The sequence below is a fragment of the Colius striatus genome, chromosome 3, assembly GCF_028858725.1.
Source record: "Colius striatus isolate bColStr4 chromosome 3, bColStr4.1.hap1, whole genome shotgun sequence".
NCBI lineage: Eukaryota > Metazoa > Chordata > Aves > Coliiformes > Coliidae > Colius > Colius striatus.
In genome coordinates this window covers 51,222,710-51,243,294 of record NC_084761.1, presented here as the reverse complement: position 1 = coordinate 51,243,294, position 20,585 = coordinate 51,222,710, and the positions used below count along the sequence as shown (strand labels likewise).

Sequence of the window (20,585 nt, the reverse complement as noted above, 5' to 3'; positions counted from 1 at the left end):
ATTTCAAGCATATTGATACCCAGATACTACTTACTTTGAAACATAAGGAATTTCTGCATCCTTAGGATTTCTGGAAAGCCTTCTACTGCACTGAAGGTAACATCTTCACTGTGATGGTGACAGAGAAGTGGAACAGGCTGCCCAGATGGGTTGTTTAGTCTCCTTCTCTGGAGACATTCAAAACTCACCTGGATGAGTTCTTGTGTGACCTACTCTAAGAGGTCCTACTCTGACAGGGAGGATAGACTAGATGGTCTTTTGAGGTCCCTTCTAACCCTTAAGATTCTACGATTCTGTGACATCATCTTTATTGGAATAGCCCAATTTTATTGTTAGTGTCAGTAGCACATTCTGATCGCTACTTGTAATTCTTTTATGTCTTGGTGGTCATTAAAACTCATTCTTCTTTCATATCCTGATATATGCTCACTATGTTATTTTGAAGATAGCCATTCACATTTATGATCTAGCGAAGCACTTAAATGCATGGTAGGAGACCACTTGTAGTTAAAATTAAGGATGTGTTTCCACTCTGCAATGGATCAGGTCCTTCCTTGTCAGTTTACAAAGTTCCTTAGCTGTGAAATGGTACACAATGCAATCATGGGTTTTCATCAAGGGTAGATCATAAAGGTCTACCCTTGATGAAAAGTACTTATGAAGCACTTTGAAGTTCCCAGATGGGATATGCTCTAGGGTATTAATTAGTTAACTAGGCATATTTAACCACTTCAACATGTTTTATCATTTGACCTCTTGCTCATGCTTTGGCTGTAGACATTAAGTTCATCATAGACTCATAGAATGGTAGGGTTGGAAGGGACTTTTAGAGATTATCTAGTTCAACCCCCCTGCAGAAGCAGGTCCACCTAGATCAGGTCACACAGAAATGTGTCCAGATGGGTCTTGAAGACCTCCAAGGAAGGAGACTACACCCTCCCTGGGCAGCCTGTTCCACTGCTCCATCACCCTCACATTGAAATAGTTTTTTCTTATGTTTAAATGGAATTTGTTGTGTTCCAGCTTCATCCCATTACCCCTTGTCCTGTTGCTAGCTACAACAGAAAAAAGGGATGCCCCAATCTCCTAACACCCACCTTTTAGATATTAGTAAATATTAATAATCAGATTGAATTGATACTTCATTGCCAATAGTTGAGACATGGAAACTTTAATCCTCTGAAGCATGATTGTTGTGGTTTGGCCCAGCTAGCACAGCAGCACCACAACAGTCTCTCGCTTGGTGCCCCCATTCACCTCCACCATCGTTAGGAGGGCAGAGGCCCCAGTGAAATGGGAGTAAAAAGGTAAGCAAGGTTGTTGTGGATTGAGACAAGGGCAGGGAGGGCTCACTGCCAATTACGGTTCCAAGCAAAATAAACTCCACTACTCGACTTAGAGAGGAAAGTAGGAAAGTTTATTCTACGAGAAACAGAACGGAATAAAAGCAAAAAGGGAGTAGGATGATGAGAAAATTACAACCAGCACTTTAAGATCTTCCTCCCCCATCCCTCCTTTCTTCCCGGGCCCAGCTCACTGCTCCCAATATCTCTACCTCCTCCCCCCTCAACGGCTCAGGGGGGCAGGGAATGGGGAATGTGGTCAGACTCTAACAGGTGGACTCTGCCACTTCTCTCTGCTCAGATGAGGACGACTCCTGGCATTCTTCCCCTCCTCCAATATGGGATCCCTCCCCCGGGACACAGTCCTTAACAAACTTCTCTGGTGTGGGTTGTTCCCAACAGCTGCGGCTTCTGCCGATACAGGGTCCCTCACACGGGACGCAGTCCTTGGTGAATGTCTCTGGCATGGATTCTTCGCCATGGTTGCAGTTTCTGCAGTTGCAGGGACCCTCTCAAGACAAGGCCTCTTCCGGGCATAAGTTTGATGAGCTGTTTTGTCGTGGGTTCCTCCCCACAGTTACAGCTGTGGATATTGGGTCCCTCCCTCGGGACACGGCCTGCTCCAGCCATAGTGATAAAGGGTCCCTCCTTCGGGACACGGCCTCTTCTGGACATACTTTTAAAGAAAATCACTGCCCCTGACTCGGGGTCTGTAGTGAAGTGGTTGGGTCCCTCCCATGGGACATGGCTTCCTCTGGCCATAGTCACTGTCCCTGGCTTGAGGCCTTTAATGAAATGAATTGCTGCCCCTGGTCTGGGGCCAGCTGTAGCAAAATGAGTCTCTGCCCCTGATACAGGCTCATTATCAAAATGAGTCTCTACCACTGATGCGGGGTCTTTAAAGAAATGAAAATAAATCTCGGCTTCACCAGTTCTCTCCATAGAATGCAGGGGAGTCTCTGCTCCAGCACACCTCCTCCTCTCTTTCCTCACTGACTTTGGAGTCCACAAGGCTGTTTCTCTCACTGTTCCTACTCCTTGCACCACCACCAGCCAGAAGAAGAAGAAGGGACAGAAGAAGGACGAAACAGGAAGAAGAAGGAGGAAGAAGCCTCCTCTTCCGACTTCTTAAAAAGTGATTGTTGAGGCATCTAATTGACTCAGCCTCAGAAGTGGGTCTGACTCAGAGCTGGGGAGAGTTTTGAGCAACTACTTACAGGAGCCAACTTTACAGCCCTTTCTTCCTTATCAGAAAAGGGTGTCATGTCAAACCATGAGAGTGATACAGCTCTTTGGTTTTTGTTCTCTATTTGTTAAGTTCCTGGAAGCTTTTTCGTCCTGTTTATTCCTTCTGTGCCTTGAGTTTTAGTTACTTCATAAGATGTACTAAGCTCTTTGATCATATCTAGTTGTATTTTTCCTGAGCTGGTGAATCTAGTCTCCCTGCAATAGCAGCCTCACAGTGAATATTTGTTCTTTGAACAGCAGTCTCCTGTAGTTTTAATACCTCTTTTCAGTTTTTAATACTTCTTTTGCTGAGGTATTTGCAGTGAATAAAATGGTTCTTATTGGCTTTTGTTTTAGTAGGCTAAAAGCCTCAAACTTTTTTCTCATAAGGGAAGATTGCCATTTACAAATCATCCTTATAACTCTTCTCCTTACTAGCACCAGAGGAAATCTTGGAACCCAAGCAAGGAGAATGGAATTCAGTCCCCCCACTGTCTTACGTGATGACACTTCCCTATCTCTACTGTAAATACTGGACTAGTGCATACTGGGATCATGTTTGCCTTTTTAATAGACATGACACAGTAGTACTCAGATCCTTCCTGTAGTTTTATAGTATCCAGAGAATCACAGATTCTCAAGGGCTCTCAATATTTTTTCTTGCTGGTTTTTCATATTCATGCCCTTCAGCATTCTCCTGTGCCAAGATCATTAATGAAAATACTAAAACAAAACTATTCCACAGCCAGTCACTGAGCAGCTCTACCCCTTTCAATACATTTGGTTCCAATGGGATCCCATAGCAAGTGCTTACCCAAGTGTGTTTTCTTTACTTTGCGATTGTTTCTTCTGTCAAGGGAAAGGTGCCATATTAGTCAATATATCTGCCTTCTGGAAACCACTGCTAATTATAGATAAAATAAAAGCTGGGTAACTGGGGCTTCTCAAAAAGTGGAACTTTCTTCTTCTGAAATACGTTACCAAAAGGCAGAGAGCCAGTCTGCTATAATTATCTAGTAATGGATGTAGGAGATGATCTACAAACTACTACAAAGTTTTTTAGATTGAAAATCATTTATGATTGTTTTTAACAATAGAGAAGAAACTGCCATTTTCAGGAGAGCAGCGGTGATCTGCATCAGACAACAGAAGTGAGATGTCATGTGAAGTATCTATGTTTGCGAAGTAGACTTGAGGCATAGTAAAGAGTGCTATAGGGGATTTGCATGAGATGAATGGAGAGATTGTTTGTGATCTTGCAACTGGATTTAATTATCTTTAATTTTATCACTGTATAAATTTGCTGATCAAAGTATGTCAGAGTATAATGAAAGGTGACAGACTGCTTGAATAACATGTGCTTGGCATTAGAAATGTTTCTGTAAAATAAGTCTAAGAACACTAGCATTACCAAGAGTCAATGTATACCCACAAATTGCTTATTGCTGAACTGCAGTGTGACACAGCATTTCCCACCACTGCTTATTTGATGTTGAATATCCTCAAAGCACCTTATGAAAAATAAAAGCAGAGAATCTTTAAAGAATCCTCAAACATAAACTATTTTTTTAATTAGATCCACAGGCCACAATATCAGTGCCACAGTTGTATCTTTGGAGATGGTCAAAATCCTTTGTTTAAAAAGAAAACCATTGGAAGATAGAGAACTAATGAAAAACTGATTTTCATCCTGTTTTATTGTATTGCTAAATAATTAGATACATCTTATAACTAGTTTATTCTCTGAATTTACAGATACATGCGAAATTCAATATATTCAGAAAGATATCCAGCTTTCTAGCAGTGTAGAAGAGAGTTAAAGTTTTTCTGAATTGGATTGATTGTTGGAAAGACAGACCTGCAAGCATGCAAGTTCACTGGTATCTTGAGCAAGGGTGGAGATGTTGTGAGTGCTATCTGCTTAACTGTTATATTTCTAAAGGATAATGCTAAAAGTATTCTTCTGCAAAAGAAAATGAGCCTTTCTAAGATCATATTAGATAGTGCCCCTATTCATGATGGATCTTTGTAGAATAGAGTTATCTTTGCGCATTGAAGTAGCGTGTTGTCAGCCTTTCGTGACCATGGATTTGGTAACAGTTACCATCTATCTAGAACCACAAAAGAGTGTGGCTGGATCGTTCTGGAGCTTTCAGAGTGAAACTAGACCTTTTAAACTTTGTTTTGTTTTGGGGGGCAGGGGTTGTTTTTCTGACCATCAACCTCTTTTCACTCCTGTCTTGTTTATTATTAGTGATGCCTAAAGCCACGGGATGTACTGCAAATTGTCTTCAGAGCAGATGCAGCAGGAGGGTAGCTCAGCATTGTGCTGGGAAGGATACCCTAGTACTGGAATGGCTGACAGAGCTACATCTTTTAGAAAGAAATTGCAGAGAAAATAATAGTACTTGGAAGCTGCTGCATTTTGTGCTGTTGTAGTATCAAGAAGGAGCAGGATATTTAGAGTATCTGATACCAACAGAAAACTGATATGCTTGTAACGTTTTGCAAAAAAAAAGCTTCCTGAACAGGTCCCAGCTGTTGAGCTACCACAAGTGCCCAGCAGCCAAGAGAATATTACTGTAACTGTGTGCACTGCTCTGAGACTGCAGCAATGCAGGGAGAAAAAAATCTATTCAATGCCTGATGATACACGACCATTTTGATTTCTCTACTGCATATATCCAGACTGGAGAAGAGAAATTGAAAGGGATATAAGGAAAGAACAGGAGTTCTGCAGTGGGAAATGCTGTATAGGATGATGTCAATCCATGAAAAGCCCTACTTGAAAACACTTTTCATTTGATATCTGCATCCTGCTTTTCTGTTGTGTTTTCAGCAGTGGAGTGACTGTTTTCATGCTAAAAGGGCAAGAAACCAGATCCAGAGCCAGTGTGCTGTGAAATAAGAGCTATCAAATATGTCATTTTTAACTCCTGGCAGAAAACTTGTCTGTGAAGTACTTCAGAGCTTCACCCTTCTAATTTCAGACTGCTTATAACAGACCAGTTGAATATTTCTCTTTTTTTTTTATTACTGCAGCTGGAACAATCTGCCTTCTCAGCACACAAGGCAGTACACCTTGGATGTTTTACATTTTGTCAAACAGAGTTTAAACTTCAGCTTTGAATTTGAAAGAGCTTAAATATAGTATTGGGTAGGTTTGATTTTCATTATTCTGATCACATTTTACATTTCGGTTTCTAGTGCTCAAATTTATTTTCATTTGGAGGTAAATCCTGTTGCCCGCACCTTAATGGCAGTACATTCTTGGGTTGATAGACACACAAGTGCTGTGTGCTTTCTGAGAGCAGATCTGCCTCAAAGTGAGCATTTTACACATGAAGATGCCCTGCAAAGCCTAATTCTGCTCTTGAGGAAAAGAACAGCTTTACCCAGTGGATGCATCTGTCTGCCAGAGGCAGCCCTATTTGTGCCAGAATTAAGCAGACATTTCTTCAAATGGCTGGTGTTGTTCTGCCACAAGAATTGATTGTTGGCAAAGATAATTCTTTGGAGGTGAAAGTAAACCTGCATACGATATGTGAGATGATGGATCTGATGACACTGCCAGTGTTCTTTTCAAATGAATATTAACATTTTTTCCAGGTACACAGTCAGTATTGAGTTGTGCAGTGTGAATTGCCTTGCTGCAGTTCTTCAACAATTTGTTCGGTATGGGAATGTTTAACACAGGAATTCAGCGTTGTGTAAGATGTCAATTATGATTCACTTTCTTGCTGAACAGAGAGTTATCAGCTACTCCCAGAATCAACAAGCTTCATTTAATTATGCCTTTACCATCACAAAATCTGCACAGCCCCAGACTTCTGCTTTTCTTTGTGCCCTTATCAGTGATGAGAGGTATCTGGTGTCCTGAAACAGATGAGGATCATCACCTGAACAAAATGATGGATTTGGGACATTCAGCATCTAGTTAATATTTATGATAGCAGTAAGTTTTTATTTAAAACAAAACTTTTAGGAAAATCTCATTAGAGTGGCAGGAGCTAAGCACAGTAAGAAGAAAGCAGAATGTTCTCCTGTACATCTTCCTGCAAGAGAGGTTTGTGATCTGAGAAATTCCTGCTTTACCGACCTGTCGAATAATTCAGGAATATAGAAGAATTTCAGACAATATTGAATCACACTCTCCTTGATCTATGTGGTAGTTCTTTATTTTGTTGTATTTCTTTGTTCTTTCCTGTCGCTTGATATTGTTGTATTTTTACCCTACCTGGTAATTAGGTATTTTCTACATAGTTACCCCCCTAATCAAATGTAATTTAGTTGCAGAATATGCATCTTACCCAAAATATTTTTTCCCCCTTTTTGTAGAAAGATAGTAGGATTTGCAGGCTGTATTTTAGGTGAGAAATCACAAGCAGAACCTTTATTCACTGCTGCCACAAATATTTTGAGAAGGTAAAAGGTGATTTTGTAGAGTAACAGAATGTGTTATATATGCAGCTCACAGCATGCTATCTGTAGGCTTGGAAACAACAGGTTGTGAGTTGCTTGCAAAGAATATAGAGTAGTACTGTATTTCATAATGTGGTAAAAAGCTGTTGGACATTTGCATTTAAATTTGTCATGACTTGCTGTTAGGTACAACTGGTCTTCTTGAAACCTTGTTTTCCTGATGGTTTTTTTCTGTTTTTTAAAGCTCTCTGTTGTTCTTTTCGTTTCTCTGATAGTGAACCCATGAAGACAGTTCCAGTTATTTAGATACTATGGTGGATCTTGACAGACAGATAGGTTTCTCTTTTATCATACTCCATTTCACCTGTTTATACAATTTTGTGTTGGGTAGAATTATATGCAGTTAAACCTAACATGTCTGTAAAAGTACAAAAAGTGAGGAGGAAATTGACTGCATCCAGCATAGTTTTTGGGGTTTTTTTCTTTTTCCCCCCACTCTTTCATAGAATTCCTAATCTGACATCTTTGTTTTGCTTTAATTTTTGGGAGTGACTAATGTTAATTCTTCTTCTGAGGGTGACAGATGGTAATTTCCTTAAGGCTGGAAGATCTTTGAATTGTTTAGTCAATTCTTTACCTCGTTCCCTTTGGTGAGATTTTTGCTTTTCTTGCACAAGGTTGATCTTCATCCGATTTGTCAGAAGCTTGATCACTGTTTTAAGTGTGGAGATCCTGTGTTGTCTGCTAGCCGTGATAACAACCAACCTTGTATTATTAAAAGACAGGAAAGCATCAGTGGTAAATTATATCGGAGTGTTTACTTGTTTTGTCATTTGGTTTCATTTGATTGCAGTGTAGGAGGATTGATATGTAAATTTGTATGCTGGAAAAATCTTGTTATTACTGCTCTTATTAAGGGCATAGATAGATGCAGGCTTTGAGTTATAACTTATATTGATGCTGATTTTTCAGATGAATGCACTGGACACACTTGGTCAAACAGCATTGCACAGGGCTGCATTAGCAGGTCACTTGCAAACCTGCCGGCTTCTGCTGAATTATGGCTCTGATCCCTCCATCATCTCTTTACAAGGCTTCACAGCAGCACAGATGGGAAATGAAGCAGTGCAACAGATTCTAAACGGTGGGTAAAAATAAAGGTTTATGGATTTGAACTTCAGCTTCTCCCTTTCCTTTACGGCTGTGGGTATATTTCTGTTTCAATGCAAGAGACTTGCAGTAGGTTTCTTATCCCTCTCTTCTGCACATTTACAGTACATACTGCACAATACTTTTCAGAAAAAAACACCCCACAACCGAAAATAAAAGACTGTCTTCAATTCCATATTTTTGTGGAAATCAGGAAGAGAATGAGGAGATTGTAGGATGGCAGACATGGGGTGTTTGGGGTTTTTTGGTAACAAAATTCAAAGCAACTAGAATATTGCTAAACATATGAGAAACCTTTTTCTTCTTATAAGCCACTTTGTTAGGTAGTCCATACTTTAGCAGCCATAAGCAGAGTGTTACTGGCAGGAAAGCACTTCCTAATTTTTGCGAATAGGGAGAAGAATAACTGCATCAGTAGCTACTACAGAGCAAGTAACTTACCTTACAGTGGCATCTACATATAGTCAAAGAAAGGCAGGTATCCAAATAAATAAGACTTAAGGTAGCTAGAAAATTTCCTTCAGTGTTCTCAACAATGTTGCCTTTAAAGAGGCAAAATAAAAGGCATTTTACAGCAGTGCGAGGAAGGATTGTTTTGAAATGTACCCACTCCTGAGACAAAGAGTATTACATACAGCTGGTTACACAGGTAGCATTACCTGTATAAAGAGTGCATGTGACTGTGTACGTGTATTGAGAGAGAAGAATATTAGCTATGAATCAGAAAAAAAGAAACTTCTCTCCTGCTGTTGAACAGGAGTTTGATTTTAAAAAATTGTAGACTTGCAAGTATTCTGAAAATAAGATTTTTAAATTTTGAATTAAAACCTCATTTTCACTGATTTACCTTTTCTAAGAAGATCAGTTTCAGCTATTGTACTGTACTGCTTTCATGGGAGAGGTAGCAGCCTTTATCTTACAGCCAATTTTTAAAATGTTGGAGTTGTTTTGATAGACATTGTTACCTGATTTATGAGTTCACAGCTTAAAATATTTTCCATGTAATATTGGATTTTTTTCCCTCACATTTGATTGCTGAGCTAATTCCCACCTGTGAGATAACAACCATGAAAACTCGGGCATAGTGGCCACTGGCTATGACTGCACTCTTGCTGCTTGTGGTTTTGGTTGCAACTAGTAGGAGTATGACCATGCAGTGTAATAAAGCTCATTAGATGAGCTTGTTAGTTTTTTCAAATGCTTACTAGAAAATGCTGCTGGGGTTGCTTTATTTAAAGAGTAAGATTTGTTTTGTTCCTTTGCTAAGTGCAGCTTTTTGGTACTCGAGACCTAATCTAGTGGAAGTAAAATTTCTCATTCTTGTAGTAATTAAATTGTGTTTCTGATTGATTTCCTTTTGAACCTTGACCAAAGTCAGGGTCTTGGTTATCTTGTGAAGACAAGAACAGAAGCTCAGAGAAGAAATAAACAATTGTTAAGGAGCAGAGCTTTGAATCCAATGTAGGATCCTTATCTCCCTGCCTCAGGGTGCTGAGGTGGTGGTGCTGTTGGAGAGAGTGAGGGAAGGCAAGTAAGTGAGCCGAAGATGTGAGCTGAAATCTTATCCTGCTCCAACAACAGGAGTTTGATATGTACTGTTCTCTGCCCACAGTCACTAACATTTGTGTCAAAACCCTGTTGCCGTCTTTCTCTTGCAGCATGTGTTTGAATCACTTAGAATCATAGAATTGTTTAGATTGGAAAAGACCTTTAAGATCATTGACTCTAACTGCTTGCTGGTGGAACTACTCCAGTGGAATGAGACAGATGCAAAGAAGGGAGCTGGCAGCTTTTGCTGTGTTAAAGGTGCCACTGTGCTCTTTCTCTGAGCTTTGTCAGCCAGCCTTTCCATCAACTGAAAGCATTTCATCACCTAGCAGTTAAGCTTGCATGAGTAGTTTCTCTCTTCCTCCTCCTTCCTGTGATGAACGCAAGGAGGTAGCAAAAGGCCACAAAACACTGATCAAGAAGAGAAAATAGAACTGCAATAGGAAATACTGCCTCAAAGTGAACAGATAAGCTGACGTCTTCCTGTAAGGATGACTAGTTAAGATAACAACATTTTCTCAACTACCCCTTCGCAACTCCTATCTTAAAGTCACAGATTAGATTGGAAAGTCAGGAACTGACTGGATGCTGCCGAGATGTGCGTTAGTCTATAAGAAGTACCTTCTCATAATTTATGCTGTTTCCTCTTCTGGACACAGTGCCAGTTCTCTACATTTAAAGAAGTCTTTTGATGGAGTTGCATGCCCATCTAGAATAAGTTTAACCTTTCTTACAGCATTCTTGCAGAGGATGGCAACCACAAGTTCACCTTGCCCCATAGGCGGTCATTTCTGTTGCTGATCAAGCACCATGCTGCCAAAACTTCTATTCCATAAATCTTTGAGCCTGAGAGGAGTGGCTTCTACAACAGAAGGCCATTTCTAATCAAAATGAAGTGATCAAGATTGTCTTTTCAGTTTCTTTTTGAACAACACTGAAGAGCTTTAAGAATGGTAATCCATTGCTCCTTTCCAGCTACCATTTCCCTCAGTGCATGAATGCTTTCTCACAGCAGTATTCTAATGAGAAGTATGGTAAAAAAAGAGTTTTGCAGCCAAAACCTTTAATTATCTAGTCATTTAAAGAGGTAAAAAGATATCCCTCTTTAAAGCTCTTCTTTTAATCTCTCAGTCATTATTCTGGTTTTGTTTTTAGCCACCCTACATTTATACCAAGGGATAGACTCATTATTTCTGTAAAGTGCAGTACACAGCTGGAACATCATGAAGCAGGCAGTCACTATGTGCCCAGAGTCATCTTAGAAATGCCATCTCCTTATCACTGCGTTGTAGCACAGGACATATCACAAGTTCAGAGTGCAAAGGCTGTAGTTCCGCTGGTGAACTGAGCACATTTAGCACTGGCTGTGCACTGGTGTCTCATGCAGTTTGCCAAAATTGCTGCGAAAAGTGCTTCTGGACAAGTTCTTATGTAACCTACTCTAGGTGGCCCTGCTTTGGCAAGGCAGATGATCTTTCAAGGTCTCTTCCAACCCTTAAGATTCTGTGATTCTGAACTTCTGCAAAACTTTGAGTCTCTCCCAGTAAGCATGTAGATTTCTTTAATGCCAAAATGGTCACTTTTAACCATACATGGGATTAGCAAAGCTTTGAGATTTCATTTGGCAGAATAATGTCGGCTCTAGAGTCTAAATCTGACTGGTTTACACTGAAACTCAGGCTTCTTATTCAGCCAGTGAGGCAATATGAACTGGAACATCACAAGTCCAGCTCCATTTTTACAAATGACAACAGCTATCTTTTTGCCCACCGGTTTGAAAAATATGTTGAGCACAAGTTAATATAGTTTAATGATCCTAAGTAAACTTAAAGCATCTTTTCCCCTTGTAGAAAGTACACCTGTGCGCACATCTGATGTGGATTATCGGTTATTAGAAGCATCCAAAGCTGGAGACTTGGAAACTGTGAAGGTAGGTTTGAGCAATTCATGTTAATTCTCCACTTTAAATTGTGGAAATAGTGCCCAGTGGATGGTAAATCATAAAAAATGGGACATCAAACCTCTTATTTTGTTCTGTTTTTTTCCCCCCTACAAAATAGTGCATTAGGATGCACCCAGTAATTTCTCTTGAGTTTTTGGTTGTTCCTTCTCCCAGTCCTTTACACAGTCATGTCTTCAATGGACTCAGATGCAGTGTTGCAGATGCAGCCATAGTTCTTTGAAGTGGACCCTGTGATCCTCAGAACCACAGTTCAGTAGCAACAAGCCTCAGGTGCATTATCCAATCAGAAGGCAATCAAACAAAAGCATTAACAAGTAGCAGACATCTCATTTTAAGCCATCCTTAACCTGAAGGATCAGGCCATGGAACCCCAGCATCACAGGATGGTTTGATCTTGTCTTTCACATTTGGTCCATGGGCAAAATAGCCTTCAGATAGATTGTCCTGCATGGATTCTCACCTTGAACTTCAACTTGATACATATGAGTATTCAAACAGCAGTTTTGTGCGCCAGCAGCTCCTTTTGACTGCCAAACTCAGTATTTCTAGATTTCTGAAGACCACATAAGCTGGAAATGGTAACACACCTGGAGAAAGTTACTTGCCCTTGAACCTGGTGCTTGATGGTTTAGAGCCTCATCCTATAGTCCATTAGGAATGTCTTCATTCTGCTTCTGTCATATAAGTCTTGTTTGTTACAGAAGTACTTTCAGCCATAAATTTAGAGCAGCTGTTTTCTTAATTTTACCTAAGGTAAAAGGAAAAAAAATTCCTGAAACCAAACTTCTAAAAATATTTATATCATAACAAACAGAGCAAATTCTGTGTTGGGAGTGGTAGTTTGGAGGTTTGGTTTGGGTTTTGGTTTTGTTTTTTGACTGATTTTTGCTTGTTTTCTGAGGGGGTTTATTTATTTGCTTTATTTCTCTAATAGATTTTGGTTTCTTCTTTTGTCTTTTCAGCAACTTTGCAGCCCTCAGAATGTGAATTGTAGAGATTTGGAAGGTCGTCATTCAACGCCACTGCACTTTGCTGCAGGATATAACCGCGTATCTGTGGTGGAGTATCTGTTGCACCATGGGGCAGACGTGCATGCCAAAGATAAAGGGTACATTTCATTTCATGATACATTCAGCTGTTTTCTGTTGATATGAGACTTGTACTCACTTCTATTTGTTTTGCTTCAGATTTCATAACCATCATGCTTTTCTCTTGAAAAATGTTTCTCTTCTCTTGTCCTGCATTGTTTCTAACATCATTGTAGGGAGAAATATAGACCCATTAAGGCGTACTAAGCCTTCTGGCAAAGCCATTGTCAGGTACTTATTTGGCACTGTAATACATGATTCTTCCCTTCCTCCTTTTGCCCATTGTGGAGACTTTGTTGTGCTTAAAAACAGCCTTTAAGCTTCACCATTTCAGGTGATCTAAAATTAGTTTTGAATTGCATGAGGTAAAATACCAGGATTATCTCTGGTCATTTTTCTAAATCAATGATTACATCAATTTAATTTTTGGCTGTTATTAACATTATTTAAGTTACTTGTTTGTGAAAGTGGTAATGTTTGTGTTTGTTAAGTATTTGAAAGTCTTGTGGATGAAAACTTAAGGAGGATAATGAAATTTTAATTGATTTAATTGTTTTAATAGGAGAAAAATAAAGCCATGAAAATTGGAAAGACTACAAGATACCAATAATGTTTGGTGGAAGTGGGAGCTTTTATCTGCTGGAACTTTGTATGATGTTGGATTTTGTTTTCCACAACTATTAATACTTTCTCTTTAATTAGTGGCTTAGTACCCCTGCACAATGCCTGTTCTTATGGACACTACGAAGTGGCTGAACTCTTAGTGAGGCACGGTGCTTCTGTCAACGTGGCAGACCTATGGAAATTCACTCCTCTGCATGAAGCAGCAGCAAAAGGAAAATACGAAATCTGCAAGCTGCTCTTAAAAGTATGTGATCTGGACTTCTCAGATGTGTCTTCAAATGTGTATATGTTTATTTTTGCTGAAGATTAATTAATTAATGCAAAGTTAATTGCATTCAGTGAGTTCTTTATGGTGTTGTGAAACTGTTTTCATGTTACAGTTCTGAGGTGGTTTCTTGTGTCACGTCAGTTCATTTACAAGGATCATCAATACAGTTACTTTTTCTAGTACGTGTATTAATATGAATAGCCAAGTAAGACAAGACTCTGAAACTGGAAAAAGCATCTGAAATGTAAAGATATGAAAATCCCACCTTATCCTATTCACCCCTTGCTGTAACAGTTACTGGAGTTAAGAAAACTTTGTAAATACTTACACAAGAAGATTGTGTTACAGAGCAATAACTGAAGGTCAGTCCTAAATGGTGTCTAGCAAGTGAGAAGTTTATAACAGTTACATTAATGTATAATTTATCAAGCTCTTGCAGGAAATGCTTATTAATGTAGTGGTATAAATATTAATTACAATTAGTGGAAGAACCAGTAAAAAGCATGAGGTAATGCCATTGTGTTTCCAGTGAGACATACGAGTTTGAGAGACTTATTAACCTGAAGTCATAACCTGCTATGGGAGGATAAATAGAAGATGCTGGAGCAGATTTTCATGCCAATCCTATTCCCTGTTTAATCTTACCTACTTTTATGCGCTTCTGAAGCACAACATTTAAAATATAAATAAGTCAGAATATGGATAGTTTTAAGATGGTGAGGCTCTTTCCCATCCACTTTTCTTTTACTGCTTTAAAGCCCCATTATTTGCCTCCTATCTCATTGATTATTTCACTTCATTACCAAAACAAATATTTAGAAGGGGTAGTACATCAGTTTGAAACACACATGCAGCAGAAAGCAGAAGGTGTTCAGAGACATCTCTAAAGCAGACATAATGAATACAAGTGTTAGCTCAGTCTGTAAGAGCATTCATAATGTCTCAAGCACAGCATTGTTCTATAGAGACTGGGGGTCTCTGAAGTTTTCTGATCCTTCCACTGGGACTGTAGCCATTTGTTGTGTTCAAAGTATCCTGAATGTATGTACAACAAGAAATTGAAGTGCTGAAATCTTTCATTTTGAAATTACTCTTGTGCAAGAGCTAAATATGCCCTTAAGATGATACTGTTTCACAAAGGCTGTGGATGTCCATGAATATGTGCTTACACTGCAGTTCACTCAGGGCTTCTCCTGCTATCCCCCTTGTGCCAGCTGGCAGTGTTGTCAGCCCTACTGAGCTGTGGATGTTGAGCTTGACTCCGCCTGACTTGTGCTCTTTCTGTCCTGGTCTGTTTGAAGAAGGAAACAAAAACGTGCAGGGATTTTGGAGAGACTTTCTTTATTCATCACCTTTCTTTAAAACTACCCATTTAGTTTGTTTCTATGCCCTTGAAGGGATCTCTGAAAACACTGCTTCTTCATTTAGATATTTATTCTGAAGAGCATTTGAATAGTTCCAGATTTTGTCACTTTTAAATTACGGGATCTAAGGTCATACCTTGGAGAAGTCATTGCAATTTAAAAGACTTTGTGCAATGAATGTTCTCTTTCCAAAAGTACCACAGATACGGACTTGATTCCATGTAATTAATACTCTGTCCCTTTCTTTCTCTTGTTATTTACCCTTTACACCTGAGCATTGCTGTACTGCTTCCAAATACAAGGCAGATAATTCCTTCTGCTCTCTCCATCCACAGCTGAATTCCCTGTGGCTCACCCTAACATAGCTTTGCCAACATCCCCGGTGAGAAATGGCAGAGTAGACTTGCTGACAGGGGTTGGACCACTGTATTGAATTATTCTGAGGGGGCCAGCCAGAGAACTATAGTGCCAGCAGCTGCCTCTGCCTTGTCTATCGCTGTTTTTTCCCTGCTGCTGCTGAGAATGAACAAGGAAGAAGCTGTTCTCTCACAAAATTGTACATGGACATGACTAACACCATATGCTTTATGTAGATGTACATTCCTCTCCTTGTTCCTGGGTTCCAGTTCTGTGTTCTTATCACTGGCTGATCAGCATGTTTTACCAGCACAGATAGTCTCTGGCAGTCACCCAAATCCACTTTCCCACCAAAATGTTTTTTTCACTGCTTTCCAAGACCTGTAAACTGCCTAAGATGGTGCTGTTATCTATTGGAAAGTGTAGAAACAAGTACTTCTTAATTCTCTTCTGCGACAAGTATCTTTCAATAGCAGGGTGGCGTTTCACAGAATCAGGGCCTGGCTTCACTAGTGTGTGCCAAGGGAACACCCCTGCCCACCAGTTTACAGGAGAAGGGAAGGATTGGGTGGCAAGGTATTTGCAGTTGGCTTTTCTTTAGCAGCTGCTGTGACAGTAGGTTATTGCTATAAGCAAGATATGCTCCTGAACCTACTTCACTTGCAAGTGAAGCACTGGAAGCTCTCACAGAGGGCTGACATTCTTGCCTATGGAACTGAGATTTGTGCAGCTGTGTTGCAGACTAGTAGTTTAGGCCTCAACATCCTGGATTTATTCTCATGCACCTACTAGTCCAAATAATCGTGATGGCAGTTGAGCAAAGTCCAGCACCTTGTCTCTTGTGCCACAGAATAGTGACACATTCATGTGGACTTCTCTGCTCATGGTTGTGACAGTAGCATTCCACTTCCTCTTTGCAGCATGGAGCTGATCCAACAAAAAAGAATCGAGATGGGAACACTCCTCTAGACTTGGTGAAAGAAGGAGACACAGATATCCAGGACCTACTGCGAGGAGACGCTGCCTTGCTAGATGCTGCCAAGAAAGGGTGCTTGGCACGAGTGCAGAAGCTATGTACTCAAGAAAATATCAATTGCAGAGACACCCAGGGAAGAAATTCAACACCACTACATCTTGCAGGTGAGTGATTCACCAGATTTTGAAGGCTTATGTATCCACGATAGGGCTACAGAAATTAATCACCCAAACTAAGATTGGTATAGTAAGAGTTTTACAGAGATTGTCCTGTACAGCTAGTTGTTAACTCTGGCAGCTGTATTTCAGGGAGTAATACAGTTGCTAGGAAAGGAACTTTTGAAGTAAAAAAATTGCTTTAGCTCTTCTGTCTACTTGGCTTTGTTTAGCCTGGTTTTCCTAATACCCAATTTCTTTTCCTGTCCCTTTTCTACAGCTGGTTACAACAATTTGGAAGTTGCTGAGTACCTGCTTGAGCATGGTGCTGATGTTAATGCCCAGGACAAAGGAGGATTAATCCCCCTACATAATGCAGCATCGTATGGGGTAGGTGCAAGCATTCTTGCCATGAGTGGACCAACAAGGAGCTCCTTAAAGTCATATCCAAAGCCATATATTTTGCAGCTATCTTGCTGTGAACATAGTTTGGGTTCTGATGGCATGAGGTACTTGTTGGGCTTAGTTGCTGTTGTCACTGCTGTTTGCAGTCCTACAAATCTAAATAAGAAACAGATTCAGGTGTACTGTAGCAGTTAAAGGCTGCAGTTTGGAAAGATTGTTAGAACATAGCTTTTATGCAAGCAAGCAGATGCACAACACTGAACAGTGTTAAGTTTGAGGTGACTGTTGAAACAGGAAAGACCTCAAGTTGCTGAAAGACATGGATGGAAGGAAGAGAACAATACCAGGGGATAATGTCTAGGTGATGACAGGGAAGTGGAGGTCTGTGAGAGCTGATCTCAGGTGCGGAGCTATTGCTAAAGCTGAAGTGTTGAAGGGCCACTTAGTTTGTGGTATGGGTATCCTCCTGGGCAACCTGTCTGCTGCAGTGGGGATACAGTGGCTGATTCAAACCATTTTGGATGAGGCAGGCTCTCCTTCCTCCATATGTAAGCGTCTGTGTGAGCACCAGTTGCACAAGTGCCTAAGAGATTGCTTGTAAACAGCTGTCAATTGTAATAAGTCAAGAAAGAAATCTCTTGAAAATAATTTTAAAGAAACAATGCTTGTGAAGTTCCTAGCAGTGTGCTTGCAGTCAGATAGAACATGAAGCTCAGTAAGCAGTGATTTTGGTGGCCTCATGGTATGCTTTGTTACTACCCGGACTTGGCAAAGAAGAGCAAAATCTAGGAGAAGTGATTGGAATAGAATCATGATTACTTTTGTTTCAGAGCCAAATGAAACAAGAAGTACAGTGTTCACTTTGTTTTTTAAGGAAAGTGTATCAATGAAACTCGGTCTGCAGTGTTTGCATCGATTCTCTGTGTCACTCTGGGATTCCAGTGTCCAAATGAGCAAAAAGCTCCAAATCCTGCTGAAGGTTTAAAAATGCAACACAGAATTCTTTTATGATACTGAGTCTTAATACCAAGCAATATTGTTCATTAATATGTGCCAGAAGCATTCAATTTCCAAGACATTGCTTAGATCTAGAGATACAGTCTATCATAACAGTTGTGTTCTTTCTTTCCAGTACGGGAAATGAAAATGCACATTTTATGTAAAGGCAAAACATTCCTTACTGCCACAGGGAAACATTAGAGATTGGTTTAAGCTGATTATCACTTCTAAAAATCATAATGCCAATCTAATCTGGTTGCCTTACTTTCTCTAGGAAAAGTTAATGAGTCAGCGTTTGGTGCTTTTCCATCAGCTTTCTTAGTTAAGAGTTGCTGTATACCTTTCCTGTAGCAGCCTACTCTTCTCTCAGAGCTGTCACCATCCTGTTCAGATCTCTTGATTTTCCCATCACAGAGATGGGAGGTAGAGGAGAGATGAGTACTGGTTTCACAAATTTATAGCTGGTAGGTTTCACAAGCTCAGCCTTTTCCTCACAAAGTATCTTCAGTTCTCCCACTCAGCACTTCATTCTGCATGTCCCTCAGTAGGGTTTCATGTGGCAGGAAAAGTCACAGGAACAACAATTGCTTTAAAAGTTTGGCAGAGAGGAAAAATAAAGTCTGCAGTCTTTTAAAGCCAGCCTGATGCAGAGAACGAGCCCTTTTATGAAAGATGCTGAGAGTCACTTAATTGCCATTGAGAGGAAAAATGAAATCCATTATCAAGTCTTTGTGCCTCCTCTTACAGTTTCAGTGTTTCATGCTCCTGCCAACTCATTTTGACTACCTACTTTTTTATTACTTATCTGTGTTGCACAAGTAATTTTACTGGTCAGAGGCAGCCAAAAATTTTATTTGCCAATTTTCTGTTTTCTTATTTTAACTTGGGAATCCTCAAGGACAGGATATTGATGAAAGCGTGGAGTTGTAAGAGCATTATTTTTATAACCCACGTAAAACAGTTATCCCTTATGACACTCATAATGCATTTTGTCAATTACAGTTCTCTCATAAAATATGATTAGAGAAAGAGTTAATTTGAGCTGGCACAGATGGGTTTAAGGTCTTGCAAGAAATTTCAAGAAAGAAATCAAGTATGATGAAGACTTCTGTGTACAGACATTTAAGTGGTGGCTCAGCAGTATCTTTAGAGCTTCTAGCATCGTATCACAAATGTTGCAGCCCTGTAAATCTTAGTAGCCAGTTCAAACTTGTCTACAAATATTTTGACAGTTAACTCCTACCAGTTTTATGCTGGTTCAAGTATGTCAGCTCCTGCAGCTGACACAAACTTCATGCTTTGTACTTGGGATGGTTTGGCAGAGATAACAATTCTGTGCCTGATCCAAGTTATGTGTGCTCTGGTGGATGCTCTGGTAGTGCACAGATACAGATAACCGTATAGCTGCTGTGTAAAGTGGTACCCAAGGAAATGTGCTTCTGCATAGACACTGGGGCAGAGAAGCAAGATAAACAAAATTACGGGAGTCTCTAAGCACCATTACCTCCAGCACAGAAAAGGAAATAGGTGTTTAACCAGTGTCACGTTGATGAAGATGTTTTTGTGTTTTCCAGCACGTGGATATAGCAGCGCTGTTGATCAAATACAATACATGTGTAAATGCAACAGATAAATGGGCGTTCACGCCACTGCACGAAGCTGCACAAAAAGGAAGGACACAGCTCTGTGCTCTGCTCTTAGCTCATGGAGCGGATCCAACCATGAAGAATCAAGAGGGTCAGACGCCACTAGACCTGGCAACAGTAAGTTCATGTTAGTGTGCCAGCCACAGGCTGCTCTGGAGAATTTGCTCTGCATACTGAATGGCTTTCTGTGACTCCTCGACATGAGTGGTCCTCATCTTTCAATGTTCTAAGGCAGAGGGAGAAGAGCATCTCCAGGGTGCCTGTTTGGGACTTTTCACTTTCAGGTCCAGAATTTTCCCTTTGACTGAGGTCTTAACATGGCTTGTGATTTAAGGTTTGCTTCTGCTTAAGGATGCACTCCTGAGATCAATCTCCTCATTGTCGGAAAGAAACCTCTCTGAAATGTCACCGATGAAGGTTAACCTGCGTGCTGTTGGTGATTATTTGAACCTGGGGGGAAAATCAGATGAGCCTTTAAAGGAATGGGATCATTTAAAGGTTGATTATGCTCAGTGCCAGCATATTACCTCCATTCTTTTTTGTTTAACTCAAAACAGCGGGTGGCTGTCAAACTTTTTATAAAACTGGTGTCTGGAAACTTTCCTTTTAGTGGTGGCAGTGGCAACTGGTTAAAAAGCCTAATAAGGTTACATGAACATGTATGTCCCAGGTTAACCAGTCTTGATGGAATAGAAGACTCTGTATATAACCACACTGTGTGTGGTTATAGCACAGGTATTTTTTAAGGCTGTTGATTAATTTATGGAGACTTCAAGAAATATCCTCCAGAATAATCCGAGCCCTAGAAAACTTACTTTGTGATGAGGGATATGAAAGCTATTTGATTTCTGTGGAGGGAAATAAGGATGTCTTAATGTTCTGCAGGAACATGAAAGGAGGAATATGAAGGTCCAGCTTAAGTTAGTCAACAGAGGCTAAATACAACTGTTAGCAAGGTTCATACTTCTCCTGTAGCTCCTGTCTTTTTTCTATTGTAATACTAACATGTGATTGCAGCAAAGGCAGTGGT

At 40.1% G+C, this 20,585-nt stretch overlaps 1 protein-coding gene across 5 annotated transcripts in view; it reads left to right on the top strand.

Annotated features, from left to right (window-relative positions):
- Positions 1 to 20,585, top strand: part of TNKS (tankyrase) — a 154,423-nt gene that overhangs the window by 121,169 nt on the left and 12,669 nt on the right. For all 5 annotated transcript variants that reach the window (XM_061994273.1, XM_061994276.1, XM_061994274.1 and 2 more), the window contains 7 exons: positions 7,965 to 8,136; positions 11,561 to 11,640; positions 12,636 to 12,781; positions 13,464 to 13,629; positions 16,295 to 16,514; positions 16,786 to 16,895; positions 19,484 to 19,672. In XM_061994273.1, the coding sequence (XP_061850257.1) occupies positions 7,965 to 8,136; positions 11,561 to 11,640; positions 12,636 to 12,781; positions 13,464 to 13,629; positions 16,295 to 16,514; positions 16,786 to 16,895; positions 19,484 to 19,672 (1,083 nt within the window). The remainder of the gene's footprint in view (positions 1 to 7,964; positions 8,137 to 11,560; positions 11,641 to 12,635; positions 12,782 to 13,463; positions 13,630 to 16,294; positions 16,515 to 16,785; positions 16,896 to 19,483; positions 19,673 to 20,585) is intronic.